The sequence below is a fragment of the Magnusiomyces paraingens genome (genome assembly GCF_902498895.1).
Source record: "Magnusiomyces paraingens strain CBS 517.90 genome assembly, contig: contig2, whole genome shotgun sequence".
NCBI classification, from domain to species: Eukaryota; Fungi; Ascomycota; class Dipodascomycetes; order Dipodascales; family Dipodascaceae; genus Magnusiomyces; species Magnusiomyces paraingens.
Window position 1 is genome coordinate 1,956,835 of NW_022474068.1, and position 11,080 is coordinate 1,967,914.

An 11,080-nucleotide genomic window follows, 5' to 3' on the forward strand; every position below is an offset into this window, starting at 1 on the left:
TTGGAGTTAACAAAAAAAAAAAAAAAAAAACTAAGGAATTAAGTGTTTGAAATGTAACCATTAACGGAAACTTATAAATAAATAAAATATTTTTCATAAAAAAAAAATAAAAATTACAATAATAAATGAAGGAATTTTCTTTATTTTTCTTCTTTTTCTAGTGAAACAATGTTTTTTTTTTTTTTTTTTTTTTTCTCTCTCTCAATAATCACAAACTTTAAACCTTAATTTATTTCTCTTTATTTTAAACAACATATAGGTATATTATATTAGAAAAAAATAAAAATAAAAAAGTCAATTCAAAAGTATATATTAACAATATATATATATATATATATATATATATATATGCCTTTTAAAAAAAAATTATAAAGAAAAAACAAAAAATACTCGGCAACGGGGAATTGAACCCCGGTCCCCCGCGTGCTGCTAATTGAAAAGCTGACAGGCGGAAATTCTAGCCACTAAACTATTGCCGATAAATCAATTAGTTGAATAAAAAATTTAAAATGAGTGTATATATAATTATGGAAACATTTGTATTAAAAACCCATTTATTAAATTTAGGGGGAAAGGGCTGGATGGTGTAAAGGGTAACACGTTCGCTCGAAAGCGGAAGATACTGGGTTCGATTCCCAGAATACCCCCTTTTCCTGAGGATGTGTACGGGAGTATACACCTAGACTGAAAAACCATAGGCTACCCTGGTTACAGGAATGCCGACTCTTCCGTACAGTCTAAATAGCCTGCAGGTGATTGCGGGCCGTATCTCTGACGGAAGAGATTAAGAAATACATGGGCGTCCGTGAAGATAAGTGGAAATGGGTTGGGAAGGTTTTGGGACCGACAGACTGGTTCTCCCTGTTCCTCGTAAGCTGGCATCAGGGCCCATCTTCCGGGCTACCGGAGACGCACAGAACAGAAACCACCCGTACTAAAAAGGTACAAATGAAAACCGGCAAGTCACATAGTCAGACAATAAAAAGGATAGCGCAGATGCTGATGTTATATAGTTCTATAACCCTTGAATAAAAACAAACAAACAAACAATTTAATGTTTTTAACCCTTGAATAAAAACAAACAAACAAACAAACATTTAATGTTTTTCGTTGATGAAGACAAGTGGAGACAAGTTGGGAAGGTTTGGTTATTGTTAACCCCCCGTTCATTGTAAGCTGGCATCAGGACTTATTTTTGGGCTGTTGGAGATGCAATGTTGAAGCCAAAATTAAAAGTTTATTATCAAAATGAAATGATATATAGTATGGACAAGAAGGATAGCGCAGATGCTGATGTTATATAATTCTATAACCCTTGAATAAAAACAAACAAACATTTAATTTTCTTGAATAAAAACAAATAACATTTAATGTTTATTTTTATTTTTTTTTTTTTTTTTTGATTTTAAGTTTATAAAAATAATAATGATAATACTTGAATTAAAAAAAAAAAAAATTTATATACTGTGTTGTTCAGCTTTGATACTCTTAAACTTTCTTAAAACGTTTCTTTTCCTCATCTCCCAAAAAAATACAAATACAACTACAAATACAAAGAAAAAAAAAAAGAAAACTTTCCATCATCACTTCAAAAATTACTTTTTTTTTTTTTTTTTTCACCCCATATTTATAAATAATAAAACTTATTAAACTGTTTTTTTTTTTTTATAAATCTTACTGTTCTTTACTTTGTTTTTCTTTCAATAAACTTTTGAACTTATTCCATACTCATGATAATACCCATCACTACCACCACCACCACCACCACCACTCTTTTTATCTCCACCATTAAACAAAGAATTTAACCGCGATGAACTTTTCTCTGAACGCAACTTCTTTAACCCCTTGCTTAACAATGCCCCCGTAGACCGTCCTTGTACCAAAGTCTGTCGCCGAGTATCATCATCTGCAGTTGGTGGTCTGCGTGGCAATGATATCTGTGGCGGTGGTGGTGGTGGATGTGGAGCTGACCTACTTGGTGAAGAGTACTCGCCATTCCCATACACAGAGTCTCTTGCATCATACTCAAACCCAATTGTTTTATCAGTACTATAATACGGTGACCGTAACGATTGCGATTCTGGAGCATATATTTCTGCATTATGCGAGCTCGATGTGAGACACCCGGCAACTCCTTGCAACAAGTTCTGGATACTGCGGCGCCGCATAAGACCAGGAGAAGCACCCCCTGAGACTTTGGTTGGAGGTGATGCCTGGGGTTGGAGTCTTGGTGTTGGTAACATGTTATCTCTTTGCATTTGTTGCAACTGTAACGTACAGCCTGCTGTCACTTCTGCCAACGCACAATCATGAGCTTCTAAGATTTGGGCAATGTTAAAATCCACCTCACGCCGACGAGCCGTCATCCCACTAAACCCACCATTACCATCAACACCTTCATTTTCAAGAAGATACCGTTCAAGCAAACTCACAATTTCACGCGCATGGGCATAGTCATTGTCACGCGGTTGCGTGTTCGTGTCGTCTGGACTTAGAGTAGGGTGGAGATAGTGCACCCGTACGGCGTATGCCAGCATACTATAATAACGTCCATACATATTAGCCTCTTGTGTCCGGCGACGGTGTGTTGCCTGTCGTCTGCGTGCAAGTGTATCTGCTGGTAGTAGTCCCGGCAAACCCGTATTGTGGAGTGTTGTCAGTTTGGAAGGGTCTGTGTAAGGGTTATATGTTGGGTCACTAAACTCAGCTGCTGTGTCAGCAATACCTGTTATTGAAGAAATGGGGGGTTGTGGAAGATCAAGGTCTGACATGATTTTACTATGGAAAGATTTATTGGGGACATTTTTAAAGTACCCAAGCTCGATTTCCTTTTGCAATAACCTTGTATGGAATTCAATTGTTTGTCTGAGAGAAACTTTTTTAGGAACAGAAAGCTTGCACAAAAGACGTGGGTCTGGAAGATATCCGGCATCTACAAAATAATAAGAGGCCGGTGGGAGTGGGTTATTATCTCCAAGAGTACGACGACGACAACTTTCGAGAAGTTCAAGGAATTGCGCAAGAGAGGTTTGGGAAGCCGGGTCAAGGAGAATACTAAAGGGATTTTTAGGGGGTATTGAACTTTTATTTTCATTTCGTTGCATAGATGATTCAGCAAAACGTATAGTCCCGTTGACCATGAAATTGGGAGGTGCAATTTGCAATGGCGATATACTGTTTGACCAACTTTTGGCTTGGGTGTGTTGTTGTTTGAAAGGCTGTGCATTGACTACTACTGGTGATGATGAGCCTAAACCTGTTGAGAATCTCTCTGGATGTGATTTTGGACGAGTATCAATTTCTGAATCTGGGATACACTTTGTAATGGCAGCAATAAGATCACGTTTACATTTTTTAAAAGCCTCGACATATAAGTGTCTTTTAGAATGGTGTGCTAGGTGATGATAAACAGGTTCGAACTTTTCTATACCAATAGTCACAATATTACAAAAGGCTTCGATCCGTTTATTTTCTGTGGATCCAGATTGCAAAGAAGCTGGCCGTTCAAAGTGTGGAGAATCTGGAGATAGCTTATTGTGTGTACTTAGATGGTCAGCAGTAGAGGCAGCTCTTTGGGTTTCCCAGATGTGTGATTCTTCTGCAAAGGACTCTTCAAGACGTGTAAGGGCAGCCAATTGTGCGTAGTAACTTCCAGGATTGTCAAAGATTCCTTGGTGTTTGGCTAATTCTTCCAGGTTTATATCTAAGCTTTCTAGTGTTTTACGGACAGCAGCTCGCACCACCACTTTACACCAGTGATCGAGTTCGAGTAGTGAATGTGTGAATAAAAACGTTGGTTTAGGAACTAGTTTATCTAATCGTGAAGATATGGCAGATTGATGAATTGCATATGTACTACGCTCGACAAACTCATTGAATTTGATGACTTGTGAGAGATATTGTTGTTCAGCCAAGTAGTCGTAACGTGCTTTGAATTGGTCGAGCGATAGATTTTGTTGTTGTGGATGTTTTTGGGAATCATCACGGTTTTGAGTATCATAATAAAGGTATTCGAGAACTGATTCATAATAACTTGGAGAGATGCTATAGATTTCACCTTCGTAGATTAAATGGTAGACAGGGTCCATGATTTTATTTGTATTTGTATTTGTATTTGTATTTGTATTTGTATTTGTATTTGTATTTGTATTTGTATTTGTATTTGTAGATGAGATTTATTTAGTTAAATTTTTTTTTTTTTTTTTTATTGGAGGAGGAGGAGGAGGAGGAGGAGGTTTAAAAATGCGAGGAGAAAGAATTTAGAAAAAAAAAAAAAAAAGGGGGGAAAGAAAGAAAGAAATGAAGATAATCTATTCAATATTTATTATTTTTATTTTTATTATTATAATCTTGAGACTTGCCATGTTTTTTTATATATATATATTTATATATTTATTTTTAAGATGAAAATAAATAAATAAAATTGTTATTTTAAAACAATTTTTTTTTAGAATTGTTGATAGATTGATGTTTTTATTATTATTATTAAAAAAAAATATATATTTATTTATTCTTGGCTGAGTAACGCGTCTTACAGTTTATGTTATGAAACAAAACGAATGAATTTTTTTTTTTTGAAAGGTGGAAGAAGAAACATTTGTGGGGGAGGAACAGCAACAGTAGCAGCTATTATATCTGCGCGTGACTTAAAACAACACTTTAACTATATAGAATTTAAAAAAAAAATAGCCACAGAAATAAATAAATAAAAAAAAGGGAGTTTGAAGGATAAAAAAATAATTAAAATAAAACTAAAATAAAATAAAAAGTTAAAAAGAATTTTTTTGTTAATAAATATAATTAATTTAAAAAAGAGAATAGTTTTAATTTAAATTTACAAAAAGTGTGGGTGTTTACAAGTTTGAAAAGAAAAAAAATTTTTTTTTTTTTATTCATTTACAAATTAAAAATTTAAAATACTTCTTAATATCATTGACGATTCAATCAATTGTTAATTTTGTATTGTTTAAATTATTTTAAAATTATTATTATTATTATTATTATTATTATTATTATTATTATTATTATTATTATTATTAAAATGTTTATATATATAGTGTAAAATCTATTTAATAATCCTGGGTTTAATAACACCATTTTTCTTAACACCCACTCTATAAGTGGCCTCATCAATAACACCAATTCTATTTCTTTGTGAATCACCATCATATCCAACACCATCATAAGCTTTATCAATGATTTTGAAAATTGTTTGACGTTCTACTTCAGCATCATATGGAGGTTCAACTTTTAACTTTCTTTCATGATACAAGTGTAACAAAGAATAGATTGAAGGAATACCTTGAGGAACCTTAAAAAGAATGATTTTTGTAATAATAAATAATAATAAAGCACAACAACCAACAACAAATATAGTAAAAACAATAGGAGTAACATTATACCTAAGTTGATCAGGGAAAAGAAATTTAACTTTTTTGGGATTACCGATTTTAATGTTAAAAACATTGCCAAGTACTCCAAAAACAAACGGTGTTACTTTAATGTCATAAACAATTGGAAGAATCTGAACATTATTGATAATTGATGGTGTAGAAGTATTATTGTTGTTAAAGTTACTAGTGCTATTTTTCAATTCAAAAGTATACTGTAAAACTCGACTTAAGAATTTAGATTGGGTAACTATTAATAAATCATCATCACTATGATATCCAAGAGTGACTTTATTATAAAGATGACCTCTACTAGAATAGGTATCATTTGGTGATTTTAAAGTAAAACTTAAAACAAAACTAACGTCTGTATTGTAGTATAAGTCGATGAAATTGTAAAGACTTTCGGTAACGTTGTATGTTACATAATGTGCCGTTTGATTATTATCTATGTTGAAAAGAGAATTAGTTTCAGGTGAAGACAAGTCACATCCTAAGTCATCAAAAAATCCAGTTAAATAATCAAAAAATCCATCATCAACTTCATTTTTTTTACCAACAACTGTTTCAAGATATTCCGTACCACGATAGATAACAGTGCTAGCATAAATAGTTTGATTATCCCAATTGACTCCAAAAATAGTGAAATTATCACCAACATTGCTAATTGTATTAGGATTAAGTAAATGATCCAATTCTTCCATGTCAGTGCCAGAGCCATCTGAAGTGGTATTTGAACACATAATTTGGGGGTAAATGGGAATAGCAGGTACATTTAATTTTATAATGTTGGCCCCTCCCATATTCAAAACTGTTTCGCTCCATTTATCTCTCATACCACAAGTCAAATAATTACCAGATACTGGATCAGAATAATTGAAAAAAACTGTACCTCTAATATAAAATGAGTTTGCAAATCCTATTTCATTTTCACTAGGTATTTTTAAAGTTTTTTCCCATGATTCCACTTTGCTATAATTTGCAAGTGTATGGTACATTATTTGACTACGGGTCCAACGAGAATTAATGTCGAAATCACTTGGAATTAGTAGTGAATTATTAGAAGTGGAATTTAAAAACATTTTAGAAGCATCACGGATTGATGCTTGAGAATAAGAGTAAGTTGGATTAACACTGTTTGAAAAAATCAAATTTAAGGCTTTGGAACCATAAGTTGAAGATAAAATAGTAAAGACAAATAAAAATAAAACAAAAAACCGGAATTTTTTTTGGGGTATAGGTGAAATTAATCTATCTTCAGTTCCCATTCGTTCTTCGGCTGCATATTCATTATAACTATTTTTATCAATACTTCTCATTTCGAAATCTGCTGGTGATGATGATGATGATGATGTTTGAGAAAAACTATTGGTTGAATTTGAACCTGAGCTAAAAGATGAAGAGTAGTCATTGCTTTTCGTTTTCCTCATTCGGGCCCGTTTGGCTTCTGCACTGGTAAATTTTAATAATCCAGAAAGACTAACAAGAATTGTGGCAATTTGAGTTTCATTATTACCAATAATAGAAAGAAGTTCTACTAAGAAATATGTAAAAATCCAAAATACTGCTTCCATGACTATAAGCAGAGTTTGAAGAGGCAACTGCCCATAGACGTATAAAGCTTTCATTTATGATGATGATGATGATGAAAAAAAAAAAAAAAAAAAAAAAAAATTATAAACCAAAAGTTGATTAAGAAAAGAATGTTAGTGTTTTTTTAAAAATATATGGGATAATAAAATTAGGAAAGTTCAAAATATTTATATTTATATATATACCAATGTATCTACAAAAGTACATTCAGCTGCTAATGGTTTTATAAAAGTATGCAGCTGTTCTATTTATCAAAAAAAAAAAAAAAAAAAAGTTCATCTAGTATTTTGACGCAATGTCATCACTTAAACTAAAGAATAATAATAATAATAATAATAATATTATTATTATTATTATTATTATTATTATTATTAACCAGAAAAATTAAAATAAAAAAAAATAGTCAAGTCGCTTTGACAGCTTGGCGGAAAAAAAAAAAAAGAAGAAGAAGAAAAAAAAAAGAAGAATTTTATGAATTATTCATTAATTTAATTTTTTTTCTTTTTTTCTTTTCTTTTCTTAACCTTTTGTGACTTACAAAGTTGTCTGCCCACTCTGCCCTTTGATGTCTACAATAGTTTCTGTTTTTTATTTTTATTTTTTTTGACTAGACAATAAGGCATTTTTTAAGCTACTATAGGTCATTCATTAATTCATTCAGTCACTAATCATATATATATATATATAAATATATAAATATAAAACTTTGATGTTATTTTAAGAAATGAAAAAAAAAAAAATAATAAAAAAAATTTAACAATAATAATTATTAATATTATATTAGAAAAGATCTTTTAAAACTAAACTTGAAAATTAAAAAAAAAAAAAAAAAAAAATGATTTGCTGTAGTCATGTGACTGTGACATTTTTTTAATATATATTTTTTTTTTTTTTTTTTTTTTTTTAAGCAACAATTTTTTTATAGTATAATTATCGCCTTAATATTAATTAATTAATTAATAAATAAATAAATAAAAAGCAATCTAAATATATATATATATATATATATATATATATATATATTTATATATTTATATATTTAAAAAAAAAGATTGTGAAATCTGTGACTTTTTTTTTTTTTTTTTTTTTTTTTTTTGAAATTCTTGTCAAACTTTTCCCCTTCAAAACATAGCAAACAATATATACAGCCACTTTTCTTTTTAAAGGGAGTATGAAAAGGTACCCATTTGTATATAAATATATATATATATATACACATTGTAACTTCCAATCAAAATAAGAAAAAGCAAAAATGTGTTCTTTATTTTATATGCAAGGTTTAATATCATTATCAAAAGTAAGATTTAAAGAAGAAGAAGAAGAAAAAATCATTTGTTAAATAAACTCAATAATTTTTGAAGTTAATAAATAAAATGTGATTTATTTTTATTTATTTTTTTTTTTTTCATTGCACACAACCAATCTTATTTTTTTTTTTTTTTTTTCTGCTTCTTCTATATAAATTTCTATTTTTTTTTTTTTTATAATTAACTATTAATTTTACTTCAACATTACATCTCTAACTGACCAAAAATGAGTTGTAATATCAGCTAACAAAGAAAAAAATAAATTATAAATTAAAATAAATTGGCTAATTATCACTAAACAGTCAATCACTTGTGTGTTTGTTTTTATTCAAGGGTTATAACAGTCAATCACATGATAAATAAATATTTTACTAAATTATATTAATGTGCTCATATAGTCTTTAATAATTACGTTTTCAACATCTCTCGATAGCTCAGTTGGTAGAGCGCGGGACTGTAATGGCTCATTGTAATCCTGAGGCCGCGTGTTCGACTCACGCTCGGGAGATTAACTTTTTTTATTGTTTTAGTAAAAGTAAAGCATGAATAATTTTTTTTATTGGTCTTGACAATTATAATGATATTTTCAGATTTTCAGGTTTTTTTTTATAGAAAACTTATATATATATGATACAATTTTAAAATGAAATAACTTTTGTCTAAGTTTATTTTTTAAAAACAATAAAATAAAAATAAAAATAAAAAGTAAAGTTTAAAAAGAATTCTTCATATAACAATAAATAGTTTAAAAATTTAAGAATTATAAAAGTAACCAGAAAATGCATAGTTTAACCATAAGACCCAATTATCTTGAGATTTATTTTATTTTTATTTTTTTTTTTTTTGGTTTGTTATTAAATAAAAAAAAAAACCCCCCACCCTGTTTATGAAGAGAGATGCCCGAAGGGGACACATTTGTATCCCACTTCGTCAATAAAAACAACAAAAATACCATCAAGTGGTGATTGTCAGTTCGGCCCGTTGCTAGCAATAATAAATATCAGGGCTTAATAAGAAAAAAAAAAAAAAGTTAACAAGTCTTTCAGCCTTGTATAGATGTATATATATGTAAGTGTTTATTATTACCATTAAACCAATATACAGCCCCACGGCCCCCCCCATGTCAATCAAAGAATGGCAGGAAAGGGAAGGACAAAAAGGCATGACGGGGACCCAAAAATACAGCCGAGCAGTAAAATAGAGCAAGTTATTGTAATAGAGAGATGTGTGTGTTCTATATATATACATACATATTTACCAACTTAGCTTAATATATAGTTGAGATGATACCATTTGTAAGAATTCTTCTTTTACCCCCCCACGGCTAGAATATCTGCCGATAATCACCGTTGGTTGATTGTTTGCATATAGACATACACACACACACACACACACAAAATAAACGGCCGACGGTGGCACGAAAACTAGGGCATTTTAAGATTAATAAAGAGAGAAATAAAAAAAAAAAAAAAAAAAAAAACGAGTATTATGGGGTGGTTGGTAACTTTATTAAATGAATGAATAAATATAAATATTGATAATTAATAACGTTTAGGAGAGAAGAGAAAAAGAAAGTGTGTGTGTGTGTGTGTCTGATTTAATTTTATTTTATTTTATTTTTTTTATTTTATTTTTATTTTTTTAAATTTTAGGTTGTTGATTTTGGCCTATTCAGGAAAACATGTTGATCTATGGAAATGGTTATTAAAATGAGAGAAAAGATGGTTTTAAAGATTTATTTTATTTTTATTTATTATTTTTATTTATTATTTTTATTTATTATATTTTGATGAAATGTTTTTTATCGATAATAATAGACAAAAATAATGAAGATTATTTATTATTATTATATAAGGAATAATATATATTATTTTACATTTTAAGGATGTTGGGATTAATTGATCTGATAGTGGTAGTATTTCGGGTATTATTAGATCCATGATAGTAGTTGTAGTAATAATATATTGTAGTAGTAGTAGTAGTAGTTAGTTATAATATCAAGTAATGAGATGAATAGAATAAAATAAAATAAAATAAAATAAAATCAAGTTTCTTTTTGATCTATATAGAGTAGCATTAAAGTGAAAAAAAAAAAAAAAAAAAAGCAATCCAACCAAAAAAAAAAAAAAAAAAGATTGATGTTTAAGTAACAGTGGAAAAGAGCAAACTTAAAAAAAAATAAAGCCCTCGGGCAAAAATTTTGTTTTTTTTGTCCACGTATAATTTAGTTTACAATAGGTTTTTAATTTAAATTGGTGGTAGGCTATTAAATATATATATATATATAAATAATTATAAATTTTTAGCAATGTTAAGAAAAAATGATTTTATTATTATTGGATATACAAGTCAATTTAATTTAATTTGATTTAATTTAATTTAATTTAATTTAATTTTATGGAACAAAAGTATGACTTCTATATAAAGGGATTTATTTGGTTTGGTTGCTATATTTATTATTATTTATTATTTATTATTTGTATTTGTATATGTATTTCTAATTTGTACCTATTAAAACAAAAAAACAATAATGTGATGGTAGTTTACTTTTATATATTTATATATGCCCGAGGGCTTTTTCGTATATGAATGTGTTAGAAAACACTCTTTTCATCATCAATAGGCAATAGCAACTTTGGGCAAAAGATTCGGTCATATAATTTTCGTTACAATCAAAGTAAAAGTTGAAAAGAATAATAAAATAATATAATTTCATTCATTTTTTTTTTATAAATAAATAAATAAATAAATAAAAAGTAACTGCCCTTCGGCCACTTGAACATATCAAAA

The 11,080-nt window shown here is 29.1% G+C and overlaps 2 protein-coding genes across 2 annotated transcripts; both read right to left on the bottom strand.

Annotated features, from left to right (window-relative positions):
• Positions 1-1,700: 1,700 nt before the first annotated feature.
• On the bottom strand, positions 1,701-4,088 carry SAPINGB_P002358 (uncharacterized protein; the record flags this gene model as incomplete). Its single annotated transcript, XM_031997077.1, has 1 exon — positions 1,701-4,088. One exon carries the CDS (start codon positions 4,086-4,088, stop codon positions 1,701-1,703), a length of 2,388 nt encoding a protein of 795 aa, XP_031852968.1.
• Positions 4,089-5,065: 977 nt separating this feature from the next.
• Positions 5,066-7,018, bottom strand: SAPINGB_P002359 (uncharacterized protein; the record flags this gene model as incomplete). Its single annotated transcript, XM_031997078.1, has 1 exon — positions 5,066-7,018. One exon carries the CDS (start codon positions 7,016-7,018, stop codon positions 5,066-5,068), a length of 1,953 nt encoding a protein of 650 aa, XP_031852969.1.
• Positions 7,019-11,080: the final 4,062 nt, after the last annotated feature.